The following is a 20000-nucleotide window of genomic DNA, read 5'->3' as shown; positions in this document are numbered from 1 at the left end:
ACTCATATATCACCATAGCGACCCATAGAGACCCACAGATACCCAGTGACTCATATAGACCCATAGAGACCCATAGAGACCCATAGAGACCCACAGATACCCAGTGACTCATATAGACCCACAGAGACCCATAGAGACCCACAGATACCCAGTGACTCATATAGACCCATAGAAACCCATAGAAACCCACAGAGACCCATAGAGACCCACAGATACCCAGTGACTCATACATCACCATAGCGACCCATAGAGACCCACAGATACCAGTGACTCATATAGACCCACAGAGACCCATAGAGACCCACAGATACCCAGTGACTCATATAGACCCACAGAGACCCATATAGACCCACAGAGACCCATAGAGACCCACAGATACCCAGTGACTCATATAGACCCATAGAAACCCATAGAGACCCACAGAGACCCATAGAGACCCACAGATACCCAGTGACCCATATAGACCCACAGAGACCCATAGAGACCCACAGATACCCAGTGACTCATATAGACCCATAGAAACCCATAGAGACCCACAGAGACCCATAGAGACCCACAGAAACCCAGTGACCCATATAGACCCACAGAGACCCATAGAGACCCACAGATACCCAGTGACTCATATAGACCCATAGAAACCCATAGAGACCCACAGAGACCCATAGAGACCCACAGAAACCCAGTGACTCGTATATCACCATAGCGACCCATAGAGACCCACAGATACCCAGTGACTCATATAGACCCACAGAGACCCATAGAGACCCACAGATACCCAGTGACCCATATAGACCCACAGAGACCCATAGAGACCCACAGATACCCAGTGACTCATATAGACCCACAGAGACCCATAGAGACCGACAGAGACCCATAGAGACCCACAGATACCCAGTGACTCATACATCACCATAGCGACCCATAGAGACCCACAGATACCCAGTGACTCATATAGACCCACAGAGACCCATAGAGACCCACAGATACCCAGTGACTCATATAGACCCACAGAGACCCATATAGACCCACAGAGACCCATAGAGACCCACAGATACCCAGTGACTCATATAGACCCATAGAGACCCATAGAGACCCACAGAGACCCATAGAGACCCACAGATACCCAGTGACCCATATAGACCCACAGAGACCCATAGAGACCCACAGATACCCAGTGACTCATATAGACCCATAGAAACCCATAGAGACCCACAGAGACCCATAGAGACCCACAGAAACCCAGTTACCCATATAGACCCACAGAGACCCATAGAGACCCACAGATACCCAGTGACTCATATAGACCAATAGAAACCCATAGAGACCCACAGAGACCCATAGAGACCCACAGAAACCCAGTGACTCGTATATCACCATAGCGACCCATAGAGACCCACAGATACCCAGTGACTCATATAGACCCATAGAAACCCATAGAAACCTACAGAGACCCAGTGACTCATATAGACCATAGAAACCCATAGAAACCCACAGAGACCCATAGAGACCCACAGATACCCAGTGACTCATATAGACCCATAGAAACCCATAGAAACCTACAGAGACCCAGTGACTCATATAGACCCATAGAAACCCATAGAAACCCACAGAGACCCATAGAGACCCGCAGAGACCTATAGAGCAAAAGCAGAGCTCCAGAGATTCATCTAGAATCATAGAGACCCACAGAGATCCAATGACTCAGCTTGTAGCGTACGTTGCAGCGTTGCCGGGAGGTGATCACATCAGCACGTTGTCCCAAGGCGACAGATTTGGTTTTGGTGGGTGTGCTGGACTATTATGTATCCTGCCACCCAGTGCCCGTCTGGTCAGAGTAAGCGGCAATTACCAGATCATCAGCACGCACGAGGTGGTAGCGTGCAGCTTGGAGTCACTGATTAACCTCACGCGATCTGAACTCCAAATAACCCCCGGCACGAAGGTCAGAGTCTAGAGTAGAGACCGGGTGACAGGGTCAGAGTCTAGAGTAGAGACCGGGTCTCAGGGTCAGAGTCTAGAGTAGAGACCGGGTGACAGGGTCAGAGTCTAGAGTAGAGACCGGGTCTCAGAGTCTAGAGTAGAGACCGGGTCTCAGGGGTTAGAGTCTAGAGTTGAGACGGGTCTCAGAGTCTAGAGTAGAGACCGGGTCTCAGGGTCAGAGTCTAGAGTAGAGACCGGGTCTCAGAGTCTAGAGTAGAGACCGGGTCTCAGGGTCAGAGTCTAGAGTAGAGACCGGGTCTCAGAGTCTCAGTGTCTAGAGTAGAGACCGGGTGACAGGGTCAGAGTCTAGAGTAGAGACCGGGTCTCAGAGTCTAGAGTAGAGACCGGGTCTCAGGGTTAGAGTCTAGAGTTGAGACCGGGTCTCAGGGTCAGAGTCTAGAGTAGAGACCGAGTGACAGGGTCAGAGTCTAGAGTTGAGACCGGGTCTCAGGGTCAGAGTCTAGAGTAGAGACCGGGTCTCAGGGTCAGAGTCTAGAGTAGAGACCGAGTGACAGGGTCAGAGTCTAGAGTTGAGACCGGGTCTCAGGGTCAGAGTCTAGAGTAGAGACCGGGGTGACAGGGTCAGAGTCTAGAGTAGAGACCGGGTCTCAGGGTCAGAGTCTAGAGTAGAGACCGGGTCTCAGGGTCAGAGTCTAGAGTAGAGACCGGGTCTCAGGGTCAGAGTCTAGAGTAGAGACCGGGTCTCAGAGTCTAGAGTAGAGACCGGGTGACAGGGTTAGAGTCTAGAGTTGAGACCGGGTCTCAGGGTCAGAGTCTAGAGTAGAGACCGGGTCTCAGGGTCAGAGTCTAGAGTAGAGACCGGGTCTCAGAGTCTCAGTGTCTAGAGTAGAGACCGGGTCTCAGGGTTAGAGTCTAGAGTAGAGACCGGGTCTCAGGGTCAGAGTTTAGAGTAGAGACCGGGTCTCAGGGTTAGAGTCTAGAGTAGAGACCGGGTCTCAGGGCAAAAAAAGCAAGAAGCAACTGCAGAGAGCGAGAGAGAGAGAGAGATACAGTGCCAAGAGTACTACAACGAGGCTATTTATTCTACTTCATTTATCTTTGACGATTTATTCTAGTTTACAGCCACCAGGTAAAGAGCCCCCAAAATTACGTCCGTGCGTATAAAGGCGTGTGATCTTTAATAAGAGAGATGGAGATGGATTTTCCAAATGACAAACGCCTTTCTAGGTGTACTCTTTGGGTCTTTCGGTACAGCAGAGGTCGCAACCGGGTACCCGATACCCGTACCCTACCCGATACCCGGCTACCCGTACCCGGCCTGGTACGGGTACCCGTTTGCGACCCTGGTGCGGCCGGGTACGGGTAGGCCGTGAGTCACTGGTGAGTCACCGTGTGTCACTCATTTCTTCCCAACGTCTTGTCTCTTCTCACAATTCAAGTTCCTAGAATCAACCCACCCGCGCCTGCAACATGGCTTCATCCCAGAGGTCGCAATCGGGTACTCGTACCCGTACCATACCCGATACCCGGCCGGGTACGGGTAGCCGGGTATCGGGTAGGGTACGGGTATCGGGTAGGGTACGGGTACCCGTTTGCGACCCTTGTGCGGCCGGGTACGGGTACGGGTAAGGAATCAAAACCCGTTTGTGACCTCTGTGGGACAGTCACCTAGACAGACAATTAACAGATCACGACGTTTCGATCGCAACACAAGCGACCATCTTCATCTAAACGCTTGTGCTGCGATCGAAACGTCGTGATCGATTATTAATTTTCTACCCCACGTGACTTTGCCGAAAGAAGCACAGAGTATGGATTCCCGCAGTCACGAACGGCTTCAAATAAAAAAAAATTGCATTTCGAGGTGGTCCCATACTCAACTGAGCTTATACTCTTATTTTTTTCGGTAAAGTCACCATGTAGGTAAAAAAATGAAATAAAAATGAATAAAAATAAAATAATAAAAAATCACGACGACGTTTCGGAGGCAACACAAGTCTCCGTCATCAGGTGGGACCGTCACAGCCAGATTAGCTGCATCAAGTGAGGCAGGGATTCAAGATGCAAGTTCTTAAATACAAGTTAAGGGGAAGAGGGGGGGGGGGGGCTTATCAGAATGTGGTAGCCAATGAATGGAACGTATCGGGAGGGGGGGCGGGGCTAAAAGAAAGCATTTAATTTCATTTTTAAATCCTTTATATTAAGTTCGCTTGCTTGCTTAGGACCGTGCAAATATTTCGGTCGTTTTTTAACCCACTTCCCGTGATCCAATCGAGCTGACATTTTGCACACAGACTCGTTGTGCGTGACAATTTATTTTCGTGAATTTTTTTTTCCAAAATTTTACACTTTTTAGGACAATTGCTTAATGCTGCCATGCAATCATCTGACCCATAGGTGGCAGCCATCTCAAGCCAGAGGACGAGAGGACTCTAGCCGCCACGCATATAAAGGATTTATAGTGAAAAACTTTGTTTTTACGGGTTATACTTGTTTACCTACATGGTGACTTTACCGAAAGAACTAAGAGTATGAATCCTTGCAGTCACGAAAGCTTCAAATCTAGAACTCAACTGAGATGTTCGTCCAGTGGCTATTTGTTAAAAGCGTCCACTGACCGTCACAAATGATAGCTGGCTCAACAAAGCGGCTGATGTCAATCATCACGTGGGAATTTTATAGCAGACAAATACTCTAAACGTGTGATTCTACAGACTCATAGAAACCAATAGACCGGCGCAGAGACCCATACTCATAGAGACCCACAGAGACCCATACTCATAGAGACCCACACCCATAGAAACCCACATAGACCCATACTCATATAGACCCACAGAGACCCATACTCTTGGAGACCCACAGAGATCCATACTCAGAGACCCACAGAGACCCATACTCATATAGACCCACAGAGACCCACAGAGACCCATACTCATAGAGACCCACAGAAACCCAGACTCATATAGACCCACAGAGACCCACACTCATAGAGACCCACAGAGACCCATACTCATAGAGACCCACAGAGACCCAGACTCATATAGACCCACAGAGACCCATACTCAGAGACCCATAGAGTCCGGATCGAACCCACCAACCTCCTGTATACAAGGCGACGCAGTTAACATCTCATAGCCACCAAAGATCCCCCGTGTAGCCTCTAACAGACTGCTGGGGCAAGTGCTGTTAGCGAGTAGCAGCAGCACCTATGAAGGCTACCGGCGCTGTGGCACACACAGAGGGGGTGGGTGGGCCAGCACCACCACGCCCGACCGCCTTTGTCTCTCTCTCCCTCCCCCCCTCCCCCCTCCCACGTGTGACGAAGAGGCGTCGCATTGCCACCCGGTGGGCTCATTCCTCGTGGCGCGGAGTGCTTCTTAGCGTCGTCGTGGAAACGAGTCGGAGACGAGGAAGATTCTACACTTGGTGCGGGAGAGAGAGAGGGGGGAGAGGGGAGAGAGAGAGGGGAGAGAGGGGGGAGAGGGGAGAGAGAGAGGGGAGAGGGGAGAGAGAGGGGAGAGGGGAGAGAGAGGGGAGAGGGGAGAGAGAGGGGGGGAGAGGGGAGAGAGAGAGGGAGAGGGGAGAGAGAGGGGGGAGAGGGGAGAGAGAGGGGGGGGAGAGAGGAGAGAGAGGGGGGGAGAGGGGAGAGAGAGGGGGGGAGAGGGGAGAGAGAGAGGGGGGAGAGGGGGAGAGAGAGAGGGGGGAGAGGGGAGAGAGAGAGGGAGAGGGGAGAGAGAGGGGAGAGAGAGGGGGGGAGAGGGGAGAGAGAAGGGGGAGAGGGGAGAGATAGGGGGGGGAGAGGGGAGAGAGAGGGGGGAGAGGGGGGAGAGGGGGGAGAGGGGGGAGAGGGGGGAGAGGGGAGAGAGGGGAGAGAGAGGGGAGAGAGGGGAGAGAGAGGGGGGGAGAGGGGGGAGAGAAGGGGGAGAGGGGAGAGAGAGGGGGGGAGAGGGGAGAGGGGTGAGCGAGGGGGTGAGTGAGGGGGTGAGCGAGGGGGTGAGTGAGGGGGTGAGCGAGAGAGACTCATCCCATATAGAACCAGAGACTCATCCCATACAGACTCATCCCATATAGAACCAGAGACTCATCCCATATAGAACCAGAGACTCATCCCATATAGAACCAGAGACTCATTCCATACAGACTCATCCCATATAGAACCAGAGACTCATCCCATATAGAACTAGAGACTCATCCCATATAGAACTAGAGACTCATTCCATATAGACTCATCCCATATAGAACCAGAGACTCATCCCATATAGAACTAGAGACTCATCCCATATAGACTCATCCCATACAGACTCATCCCATATAGAACCAGAGACTCATCCCATATAGAACCAGAGACTCACCCCATATAGAACCAGAGACTCATCCCATATAGACTCATCCCATATAGAACCAGAGAATAATCCCATACAGAACCCTCGCCTCATCCCATACAGAACCCTCATCCCATACAGAACCCTCATCCCATACAGAACCCGCGTCTCATCCCATACAGAACCCTCATCCCATACAGAACCCTCATCCCATACAGAACCCTCATCCCATAGAGAACCCTCATCCCATACAGAACCCTCGTCCCATACAGAACCCGCGTCTCATCCCATACAGAACCCTCATCCCATAGAGAACCCTCATCCCATACAGAACCCTCGTCCCATACAGAACCCTCATCCCATACAGAACCCTCATCCCATACAAAACCCTCGTCCCATCCCATACAGAACCCGCATCTCATCCCATACAGAACTCTCATCCCATACAGAACCCTCGTCCCATACAGAACCCTCGTCCCATACAGAACCCTCATCCCATACAAAACCCTCATCCCATACAGAACTCTCGTCTCATCCCATGTATGGGTCACTGTGTGTGTCTCTGTGTGTGGGTCTCTGTGTGTGTGTCTGTGTGTGTGTGTCTGTGTGTGTGTCTGTGTATCTGTGTGTGTGTCTGTGTGTCTGTGTGTCTGTGTGTGTGTCTGTGTGTCTGTGTGTGTGTCTGTGTGTCTGTGTGTGTGTCTGTGTGTCTCTGTGTGTGTGTGTCTGTGTGTGTCTGTGTGTGTCTCTGTGTGTGTGTGTCTCTGTGTGTGTCTGTGTGTGTGTCTGTGTGTCTGTGTGTCTGTGTGTGTGTCTGTGTGTGTCTGTGTGTGTGTCTGTGTGTCTCTGTGCGTGTCTGTATGTCCGTGTGTGTGTCTGTATGTCCGTGTGTGTGTCTGTATGTCCGTGTGTGTGTCTGTGTGTGTGTGTATGTCTGTGTGTGTGTGTCTGCGGGTTTCTATGTGAGTCTCTGTGCGTGCCTGTGAGTGTCTCTGTTAGTTCTGGGGAGGCGGGGCTGGGTGTCTATCAATTAGCCAAATAAAGGTTAATTTAAAGAAAAAAATGGATCGATAATTCCTTCCGGAGCGCAGTGGCAGGTTCCAATGTTCAGTGAAACGCACGTAGTCCCTGGGGGACTCTGCAGAACCATCTCCACCACTCGATGTCAATCAGCCGATCAATCGACTGTCGATGTGGTATCGACTGAGGATTCATCGATTTATCTGGGTCTGTGTGTGTGTGTGTGTGCGTCTCTGTGTGTGTCTGTGGGGGCTCTGTGTGTGGGTCTGTGTGTGTGTCTATGGGTATATGGGTCTGTGTGTGTCTGGGTCTCTGTGCGTGTCTGTGGGGCTGTGTGTGTGTCTATGGGTCTGTGTTTGTGTGTGTCGATGGGTCTATGGGTCTTTGTGTGTCTGGGTCTCTGTGCGTGTCTGAGGGGCTGTGTGTGTGTCTATGGGTCTGTGTTTGTGTGTGTCGATGGGTCTATGGGTCTGTGTGTGTCTGGGTCTCTGTGCGTGTCTGTGCGTCTCTGTGTGTGTCTGTGGGGCTGTGTGCGTGTCTTTGGGTCTCTGTGTATGTGTCTGGGTCTCTGTGCGTGTCTGTGGGTCTCTGTGCGTGTCTGTGGGTCTCTGTGTGTGTCTGTGGGTCTCTGTGTGTGTGTCTATGGGTCTGTGTGTGTGGGGGGGGGGTCTCTGTGCGTGTCTGTGGGGTTGTGTGTGTGTCTATGGGTCTGTGTGTGTGTCTGGGTCTGTGTTTGTGTGTGTGGGTCTCTGTGTGTGTCTGTGGGGGCTCTGTGTGTGTCTATGGGTCTGTGTTTCTGTGTGTATCTGTGGGTGTCTGTTTGTGTGTGTGTGCGAGTATCTGTGTGGTGAGTCTATGGGTCTCTGTGTGTATCTGTGGGTGTCTGTATTTGTGTGTGTGTATCTGAGTGGTGAGACTATGAGTCTCTGTGTGTATCTGTGGGTGTCTGTGTTTGTGTGTGTGTGAGTGTCTGTGTGGTGAGTCTATGAGTCTCTGTGTGTATCTGTGGGTCCGTGTTTGTGTGTGTGTATCTGTGTGGTGAGTCTATGAGTCTCTGTGCGTGTCTGTGGGTGTCTGTTTGTGTGTGTGTGAGTATCTGTGTGGTGAGTCTATGGGTCTCTGTGTGTATCTGTGGGTGTCTGCTGTTGCAGACGGACAGAAAATATGGCATCTGTGCAGGACCACCCTGGCTGAAACCACATTGGGGCTCCACAAGCCTCTCCTCAGCGTGCCTAGCAAGGCGATGTTGAATGATCCTTGCCAGGACCTTTCCTGGCACACTGAGGAGTGAGATGCCCCTGTAGTGTTTACAGTCTGTGCAGTCCCCTTTCTTAAAGAGGGGGGCCACCAGGGCATCCTTCCAATCCTGCGGAACCCGTCCAGTGGTCCAGACTGTTGTTATGATGTCATATAGGGCAGTCTGTGCACAAACGCCACCCTTCCTCCGCATTTCGCTTGGGAGATCATCTCTGCCCGGTGCCTTTCCTGGTCTCAGACTCTGGATCGCCTTCAGTACTTCCTCAACAGGTGGCACCTCAGCCAACCACTCACAGGGGGTGACTTCTTCCAATATTTGAGGCACCGTAGCTTCAGCAGGGCATTCCCACTTTGTCCCGTGATGTAATCACCAACATCACCACCACCGCCACCACCATCACTACCACTATCATCACCACCACTACTACCACCATCATCACCAACACCACTACCAACATCACAGGTACCACCACCACAGGTACAACCACCATCACCACTACCATCACCACCACTACCACCACCACCACAGGTTCCACCATCATCATCACCACCATCATCACCACCACCACCACCATCATCACCACCACCACAGGTACCACCACCACCATCATCACCACCACTCCTACCACCATCATCACCACCACCATCATCATCACCACCACTCCTACCACCATCATCACCACCACCATCACAGGTACCACCAATATCATCACCACTATCACCATCATCACCACCACTCCTACTACCATCATCACCACCACCACTACCACCATCATCACCATCATCACCACCATCATCACCACCATCATCACCACCATCATCACCATCATCACCATCCTAATTCCCCGACACCTACATTGGTTTGGCCTTAATGGGTGCTCGCAAACAGCCACGCATCCCGTACACAGGGCAGGGCTCGGGTGAGCTAATGGCGCCTCCCCTCATCCCCCCTCCCCTCATCCCCCCTCCCCTCATCCCCCCTCCCCTCATCCCCCCTCCCCTCATCCCCCCTCCCCTCACTCCCCCCTCCCCTCACTCCCCCCTCCCCTCACTCCCCCCTCCCCTCACTCCCCCCTCCCCCACTCCCCCACTCCCCCCCCCTCCCCCACTCCCTCCCCCCTCCCCCACTCCCTCCCCCCTCCCCCCTCCCCCCCATTTCCCCCCCCCTCCCCCCCATTTCTCCCCCCCATTTCACCCCCCCTCCCCCCCTTATTTCTCCCCCCCATTTCCCCCCCCCCTCCTTTCCCCCCCCCCCTCCTTCCCCCGTCCTCCGCCTCTCTCCCCCTCTCCCCCTTATTCTCCCCCCTGCCTTCTCCCCCCCCCCTCCTTTCCCCCCCCCCTCCTTCCCCCCCCCTCCTTTCCCCTCCCTCGCCCCCTCTCTCCCCCCCTCCCGCCCCGCCCCAAACCCCTCCCCTCTCTCCCCCCCCTCCCCTCTCCCCCCTCCCCTCTCCTTCCTCCCCTCTCCCCTCTCCTCCCCCCCCCTCTCCCCCTCTCCCCCCCTCTCCCCCTCCCCCCCCCTCTCCCCCTCCCCCCCTCCCCCCCCTCTCCCCCTCCCCCCCCTCTCCCCCTCCCCCCCCTCTCCCCCTCCCCCCCCCCTCTCCCCCTCCCCCCCCCTCTCCCCCTCCCCCCGCAACCTTGAGACGGGCTCTCTCCCCCCTCCCCCCTCCCCTCTCCCCAGTCTGTGAGCGCCACCACAATGGACCGAGAGATGCGCACCTTTATCCTTAAATATTTTATACATTTTATATTTACTACTTACTACTGTTTTATTCACCAACTAAACCGACTATGACTCGCCACCTACCCCCACCCCCCCCCCGGGTTCACGGCAAATCTCGGCAGAATAATTGTATTATTTATTGATCTGTTGTGCTCTCAGATTGTGTTGTTCTTGTTGTTTGCTGTTCAACGGCTTTGTCATTGTTAGCGGGGACGGTGGGTGGGCAAGCAGAGAGACAAAGGCGGCCGGGCGTGGTGTTTAGCCACAGCAGGCAAAGGTCCCCCGTGTAGCCTCTAGCAGGCTGCAGGGGCAAGTGCTGTCAGTAGCGAGTAGCAACGCCTACACACAGACAAAGATCCCCCGTGTAGCCTCTAACAGACTGTTGGGGCAAGTGCTGTTAGTAGTAGCGAGTAGCAGCACTACTGTGGCACACGAGGGGGTGGGTGGTCAGCACCACGCCCGGCCGCCTTTGTCTCCCCACGTGTCGATGTTTGCTACACACCGCACCAGATAATCATTTGCGGCTGAGTCAACCTAGGGGAGGAGGCCCAGGACCGGTTCAGATAATCGTCACTGGTGGTAGCCGTGAGCGGGGATCGAACTCGGGTTCGTAGCGAAGCGGTTAACCGCTACATCACCGCACACACACAAACACGCACACACAGTCACACGCACAGACACACGCACGCAGTCACACACACAAACACACACAAACACGCACACACAGTCACACACACAAACACGCACACACAGTCACACGCACAGACACACGCACGCAGTCACACACACAGACACACACACAAACACAGTCACACACACAAACACACACACGCAGTCACACACACAACAACAACAACCGCCATTCGCCACTAAGTGGCGGTGACGTCACCACAACGCTTGTGCCAGGACATGTGCACGTTGAGGCTGCCACGTGAAGTGTCGAACGCCCGCTGGCAGGAGGTCACGGGGCAGACCCAGCAGGTGCCACGGGTCGACTGACTGAGATGACCGAGATGACTGGCTGATGCACCACCTGTGCCTCCTACTGTGCCAACTTGCTGTGCTTTAGCCACCCGGCGCTCCGCTCGTTGTTGTGAGCGTCGCTCCTCCGCCCTCCGTTGTTGTTGGAGGGCGACTGCCTCCAACTGCCCAGTAGCGTCCTTCACGACCCTCCTCCACAGAGGCCGATCTTGACACCGCTGGTACCAGCAAGTCAACTCAGCTCCACATCCTCCTGTACCACGTCACTCCATCTCTTCTCTAGCCCGTGCCTTGCCCGTTTAGCCCCCTCGATCCGGCCAAACAAAAGCTGTTTGGGCATGCAGTGATTGGGCATGTGGGCTACATGGCCCAGCCAACGCAGCCTTGCCTGCCGGAGGAGCTCACCGATGGGACTTTGCCCAGATCTTTCAAGGATTTGTGAGCTCCTCACACAATCCAGCCTGGTTAAACCCAGGATTGATCGTAGGCAGGCCAGCCGAAATGTTTCTAATCGGCGACGATGTTCCATTAAGGGGGTCCACGTTTCGCAAGCGTAGAGAAGGGAGGGAATGACCGTGGCCGAGAAGACCCGAAGCTTCGTGAGGAGCGACAGACCAGGTAGCTTCCACACAGCGTTACGCAACCGATGAAAAGATATTGCCGCTCGACTGATTCGGAGTGAGACCTCTGCTGATAAACTGGAGCCGGTCATGAGCACACTGCCCAGGTATGGAACGCTCTCTACTCTCTCCACAACTGCCCCATCACCGATTGGGAGTTGTGGGAGTGGAGTGTCCGATGGTACAAAATACCCAGGCAGGTGCTTAGTTTTGGTGGGGCTGATGGTAAGGCCCTACCTCTTAGTGGCAATCTCCAGGTTCAGCAGCAGCGCCTCCAACTCCTACTCTGAGTGAGCAGCAATTACCAAATCATCGGCATACATAACGTGGTTAACCAATAGGGAGCCATCCCTTGATCGCACCCGGGCATCGATCAGCCTCCCATTGTATCTGTACCAAATCGAAATTCCCCTGGTACAGCCATCGAAGGCTTAATGAACAACGTGGTCGAAAAAGACGTGAAATAATTGTGGGAGCCAGAGGACATCCCTGTCGCACCCCAAGGTGTACAGGGAATGGCTCTGACTCCCGGCCACGTAGTTTTACCCGGGCCTGCTCACCATCTTGATGGTTCTTAATGATCGTGAGCAGAGGGTCAGGGACTCCGAAAGCACGAAAAATAACCCAGAGCCCAGGCCTACTGATGGTATCATAGGCCATGACCAGGTCAATAAAGCAGAGATGTAGGTCTTGTGGGAATTCCCTACACCTCTGCTGTAGCAGACGGACAGAAAATATGGCATCTGTGCAGGACCGCCCTTTCCTGAAACCGCATTGGGGCTCCGCAAGCCTCTCCTCAGCGTGCCTGGCAAGGCGATGTTGAATAATCCTTGCCAGGACCTTTCCCGGCACACTGAGGAGTGAGATGTCCCTGTAGTTGTTACAGTCTGTGCGGTCCCCCTTCTTAAAGAGGGGGTCCACCAGGGCACCCTTCCAATCCTGCAGAACCTATCCAGTGGTCCAGACTGTTACTATGATGTCATGTAGGGCAGTCTGTGCACAAACGCCACCCTCCCTCAGCAATTCGCTTGGGAGATCATCTCTGCCCGGTGCCTTTCCTGGTCTCAGACTCTGGATCGCCTTCAGTACTTCCTCAACAGATGGCACCTCAGCCAGCCACTCACAGGGGGTGACTTCTTCTTCAAATATTTGAGACACCGCAGCCTCAGCAGGGTTATCCCAAAAATACAGCAGCAGGCATCGTCAGGGTCGGGATCGAGCCCACGACCTCCTGCGTACCGGGCGAGGTAGTCAAAATCTCCAAGCCACCGTGATGATGATAATGACAGAGAGAGAGAAACGCATACCTCAAATATACAGCAGCAGGCATCGTCAGGGTCTTGATCGAATCCACGACCTCTTGCGTACCAGGCGAGGTATTCAACATCTCCTAGCCACCGTGATGATGACGATGCGAGAGAGAGACGCAAACTCCAAATATACAGCAGCAGGCGTCAGGGTCGGGATCGAACCCACGACCCCCTGTACACCAGGCGAGGTAGTCAACATCTCCTAGCCACCGTGATGATGATGATGAGAGAGAGACGCAGACTCCAAATATACAGCAGCAGGTATCGTCAGGGTCGGGATCGAACCCACGACCCCCTGTACACCAGGCGAGGTAGTCAACATCTCCTAGCCCTGTAGACCAGGCGAGGTAGTCAACATCTCCTAGCCCTGTAGATCAGGCGAGGTAGTTAACATCTCCTAGCCCTGCAGACCAGGCGAGGTAGTCAACATCTCCTAGCCCTGTAGACCAGGCGAGGTAGTCAACATCTTCTAGCCCTGTAGACCAGGCGAGGTAGTCAACATCTCCTAGCCCTGTAGACCAGGCGAGGTAGTCAACATCTCCTAGCCCTGTAGACCAGGCGAGGTAGTCAACATCTCCTAGCCCTGCAGACCAGGCGAGGTAGTCAACATCTCCTAGCCCTGCAGACCATGCGAGGTAGTCAACATCTCCTAGCCCTGCAGACCATGCGAGGTAGTCAACATCTCCTAGCCCTGTAGACCAGGCGAGGTAGTCAACATCTCCTAGCCCTGCAGACCAGGCGAGGTAGTCAACATCTCGTAGTCACCGTGACGCTGCATCGCCTCCATCAGGAGTGCAACTCCTGATGGAGGCGATGCATAGAAGTCTCCTTACAGCAGCCTCCTCCTCCCCCTCCTCCTCCCCCTCCTCCTCCCCCTCCTCCTCCCCCTCCTCCTCCTCCCCCTTTCCCTCCTCCTCCCCCCTCCTCCCTCCTCCTCCTCCCTCCTCCCCCCTCCCCCCTCCTCCCCGTGCTGCATCACGCCGCTCGTCGTCTACATCGACATCCGTCTGGGTGCATCCCTCCAGATGCACGAACTTCACGCGCCTGCAGGCTCGGCACCCACTGCCAAGCAACCACCCACCCACCAACAGCCACCACCCACCCACCAACAGCCACCACCCACCCACCAACAGCCACCACCCACCCACCAACCAACCCACCAACCAACCCACCCACCAACCAACCCACCCACCAACCAACCCACCAACCAACCCACCCACCCACCAACCAACCCACCCACCCACCAACAGCCACCAACCACCCACGAACCAACCCACCCACCAACCAACCCACCCACCAACAGCCACCACCCACCCACCAACAGCCACCACCCACCCACCAACAGCCACCACCCACCCACCAACAGCCACCACCCACCCACCAACCAACCCACCAACCAACCCACCCACCAACCAACCCACCCACCAACCAACCCACCAACCAACCCACCCACCCACCAACCAACCCACCCACCCACCAACAGCCACCAACCACCCACGAACCAACCCACCCACCAACCAACCCACCCACCAACAGCCACCACCCACCCACCAACAGCCACCACCCACCCACCAACAGCCACCACCCACCCACCAACAGCCACCACCCACCCACCAACCAACCCACCAACCAACCCACCCACCAACCAACCCACCCACCAACCAACCCACCAACCAACCCACCCACCCACCCACCAACCAACCCACCCACCCACCAACAGCCACCAACCACCCACGAACCAACCCACCCACCAACCAACCCACCCACCAACAGCCACCACCCACCCACCAACAGCCACCACCCACCCACCAACAGCCACCACCCACCCACCAACAGCCACCACCCACCCACCAACCAACCCACCAACCAACCCACCCACCAACCAACCCACCCACCAACCAACCCACCAACCAACCCACCCACCCACCAACCAACCCACCCACCCACCAACAGCCACCACCCACCCACCAACCAACCCACCCACCAACAGCCACCACCCACCCACCAACAGCCACCACCCACCCACCAACAGCCACCACCCACCCACCAACAGCCACCACCCACCCACCAACCAACCCACCAACCAACCCACCAACCAACCCACCCACCAACCAACCCACCAACCAACCCACCAACCAACCCACCCACCAACCAACCCACCCACCCACCAACAGCCACCACCCACCCACGAACCAACCCACCCACCAACCAACCCACCCACCAACAGCCACCACCCACCCACCAACAGCCACCACCCACCCACCAACAGCCACCACCCACCCACCAACCAACCCACCAACCAACCCACCCACCAACCAACCCACCCACCAACCAACCCACCCACCCACCAACAGCCACCACCCACCCACCAACCAACCCACCCACCCACCAACCCACCAACCAACCCACCCACCCACCAACAGCCACCACCCACCCACCAACCAACCCACCCACCAACCAACCCACCAACCAACCCACCCACCCACCAACAGCCACCACCCACCCACCAACCAACCCACCCACCCACCAACCCACCCACCAACCAACCCACCCACCAACCAACCCACCCACCCACCCACCAACCAACCCAACCACCAACCAACCCACCCACCAACAGCCACCACCCACCCACCAACAGCCACCACCCACCCACCAACAGCAACCACCCACCCACTAACAGCCACTACCCACCCACCAACCAACCAACCCACCAACCAACCCACCCACCAACCAACCCACCCACCAACCAACCCACCCACCAACCAACCCACCCACCAACCAACCCACCCACCAACCAACCCACCCACCAACCAACCCACCCACCAACCAACCCACCCACCAAGAGCCATCACCCACTCACCCACCACTCACCCAGCACCCACCCACCAACCAACCGTCAACTACCACCACCCACTATCAACCAACACCACCCACCCACCAACCACCACCCACCCACCAACCACCCAACACCACCCACCCACCAACCACCACCCACCCACCAACCACCCAACACCACCCACCCACCAACCACCACCCACCCACCAACCACCCAACACCACCCACCCACCAACCACCACCCACCCACCAAACACCGCCATCATCACTACCGCCACCACCACCATCACCATCATCACCACCATCACCACCATCACCACCATCATCACCATCATCACCATCATCACCACCACCACCATCACCATCATCACCACAATCACCATCATCATCTAAAGGAATCTACTTTGACCCATCACCACCGCCATCATCACTACCACCACCACCATCACCACAATCACCACAATCACCATCATCATAGCCAATCACCATCATCCTCTACAGGAATCTATTTAGACCCATCACCACCGCCATCATCACTACCGCCACCACCACCATCGCCATCATCACCACAATCACCACAATTACCATCATCACCACAATCACCATCATCACCACAATCACCACCATCATCACCACTATTACCATCATCATCACCACAATCACCATCATCATCATCACCACAATCACCATCATCATCACCACAATCACCATCATCATTATCAGCACAATCACCATCATCATCACCACAATCACCATCATCATCGCCACAATCACTATCATCATCACCACAATCACCGTCACCACCATCATCATCACAACAATCACCCTCATCATTTACAGGAATCTACTTGTATCCATCACCAACGCCATCATCACAACCGCCACCATCATCATCACTACAATCATCATCATCATCATCACCACAATCATCATCATCACCATCACAATCACCATCATCATCTACAGGAATCCATTTGGACCCATCACCACCGCCATCACACTACCGCCACCACCACCACCATCATCATCATCACCACCACAATCACCATCAGACTGCCGCCACCACCGCCATCATCATCATAACCACAATCACCATCATTACCACAATCATCATCATCACCACAATCACCATCATTATCTACAGAAATGTACATAGATCCATCACCACCGCCATCATCACTACCGCCACCACCACCATCATCATCATCATCACCACAATCACCACCATCATCACAATCATCATCATCACCACAATCACCATCATCATCACAATCACTATCATCACCACAATCACCATCATCATCACAATCACCATCATTACCACAATCACCATCATCATCACAATCATCATCATCACTACAATCACCACCATCATCACAATCATCATCATCACCACAATCACCATCATCATCACAATCATCATCATTACCACAATCACCACCACCATCACCACGAAAGACAAAGATCCCCCGTATAGCCTTAATAGATTGCAGGGGCAAGTGCTGTTAGCGAGCAGCACCTATGAATGCCGGAACAGCACACGAGGGGGTGGGTGGCCAGCACCACGCCCGGCCGCCTTTGTCTCCCCAGTGGCGATGTTTAACTACACTCAGCACCAGGTTACTCACTTGAGGCTGAGTCGACCTAGGGGAAGCCCAGGCCCCGGTTCAGATTAATCGTCTGCCGTGTTGGTGGCCGTGAGTGGATCCCCGGGTTCGTAGCGCAGCGTAGCGCTAACCGCTGCACCACCGCTCACCATCATCATCTATATTTAGACCCATCACCAACATCTTAATCATCACCATCAGCATCTACGCGAATATACTGAGACCCACCATCACCACCGCCACCATCATCACCACCATCACCACCACCATCATCCACCACCATCACCACCACCATCATCCACCACCATCACCACCACCATCATCCACCACCACCACCATCATCCACCACCATCATCCACCACCATCACCACCACCATCATCACCACCATCATCACCACCATCATCACCACCATCATCACCACCATCATCCACCACCATCATCCACCACCATCACCACCACCATCACCACCACCATCATCACCACCATCATCACCACCATCATCACCACCATCATCACCACCATCATCACCACCATCATCACCACCATCATCACCACCACCATCACCACCACCATCACCACCACCACCACCATCACCACCACCACCATCACCACCATCATTATAACCATCACCACCACCATCATCCACCACCATCACCACCACCATCACCACCACCATCATCCACCACCATCATCACTATAACCACCATCATCACCACCATCATCACTATAACCATCACTATGTGAATGTACTGAGACCCACCACCACAACCTTGATATTGAATACGCTCACAAGGAGGATGATGATGATGATGATTCTGCTGTAAGATCCATCCAATCCATCGCGCTCTCTTTCTCTCCCGCTCTCTCTCGAGCGCGCACTCTCTCTCGCTCTCTCTTTTTCTCTCGTGCATTCTCTCACTCACGCACTCTCTCACACTCTCACTCACACACTCTCTCTCTCTCACACACTCACACTCTCTCACACTCTCTCTCACACTCACTCACACACTCACTCACACACTCACACACTCACTCACACACTCACACTCTCTCTCACTCTCTCACTCTCACTCACTCACTCACACACTCACACACTCACACACTCACACACTCACTCTCTCTCACACACTCTCACTCTCTCTCACTCTCTCACTCACTCACTCACTCACTCACACACTCACACACTCACACACTCACTCTCTCACACACTCTCACTCTCTCTCACTCTCTCACTCTCACTCACTCACACACTCACTCTCTCTCACACACTCTCACTCTCTCTCACTCTCTCACTCTCACTCACTCACTCACACACTCACACACTCACACACTCACTCTCTCACACACTCTCACTCTCTCTCACTCTCTCACTCTCACTCACTCACACACTCACACACTCTCTCACTCTCACTCTCTCTCACTCTCTCACTCTCTCACTCTCACACACTCACACACTCACACACTCTCTCTCACTCTCTCTCACTCTCTCTCACTCTCACTCACTCACACACTCACACACTCACACACTCTCTCTCACTCTCTCTCACTCTCACTCACTCACACACTCACACACTCACACACTCTCTCTCACTCTCTCTCACTCTCACTCACTCACTCACACACTCACTCACACACTCACACACTCTCACTCTCTCTCACCCTCTCACTCTCACTCACTCACTCACACACTCTCTCACTCTCACTCACTCACACACTCACACACTCACACACTCTCTCACTCTCACTCACTCACACACTCACACACTCACACACTCACACACTCTCTCACTCTCACTCACTCACACACTCACACACTCTCTCTCACTCTCTCTCACTCTCTCTCACTCTCTCTCACTCTCTCACTCTCACTCACACACTCACTCACACACTCACTCTCTCACACTCTCTCTCACCCTCTCACTCTCACTCACTCACTCACACACTCTCTCACTCTCACTCACTCACACACTCACACACTCACACACTCACACACTCACACACTCACACACTCTCTCTCACTCTCTCTCACTCTCTCTCACTCTCTCTCACTCTCTCACTCTCACTCACACACTCACTCACACACTCACTCTCTCACACTCTCTCTCACTCTCTCACTCTCACTCACTCACTCACACACTCTCTCTCTCTCACACACTCACACTCACACACTCACTCACACACTCACACACACTCACTCACTCACACACTCACACACTCACTCACACACTCACACACTCACACACTCTCTCTCACTCTCTCTCACACTCACTCACTCTCTCACACTCACTCACACACTCACTCACACACTCTCTCTCTCACACACTCACACACTCACACTCACACACACTCACTCACACACACTCACACACTCACTCACACACTCACT

At 54.1% G+C, this 20000-nt stretch overlaps 1 protein-coding gene across 1 annotated transcript in view; it reads right to left on the bottom strand.

Moving 5' to 3' along the window:
* The window catches only part of LOC144952153 (uncharacterized), an 88015-nt gene that overhangs the window by 67607 nt on the left and 408 nt on the right, over positions 1–20000 (bottom strand). The window contains exon 2 of the mRNA XM_078882556.1: positions 5284–5358. Within this exon, the coding sequence (XP_078738682.1) occupies positions 5284–5296 (13 nt within the window). The 5' untranslated portion in view covers positions 5297–5358. The remainder of the gene's footprint in view (positions 1–5283; positions 5359–20000) is intronic.

The sequence above is a fragment of the Lampetra fluviatilis genome, chromosome 66, assembly GCF_964198595.1.
Source record: "Lampetra fluviatilis chromosome 66, kcLamFluv1.1, whole genome shotgun sequence".
NCBI lineage: Eukaryota > Metazoa > Chordata > Hyperoartia > Petromyzontiformes > Petromyzontidae > Lampetra > Lampetra fluviatilis.
Note: the sequence above shows the minus strand (reverse complement) of the source record. Positions and strands in the feature narration are given on the sequence as shown.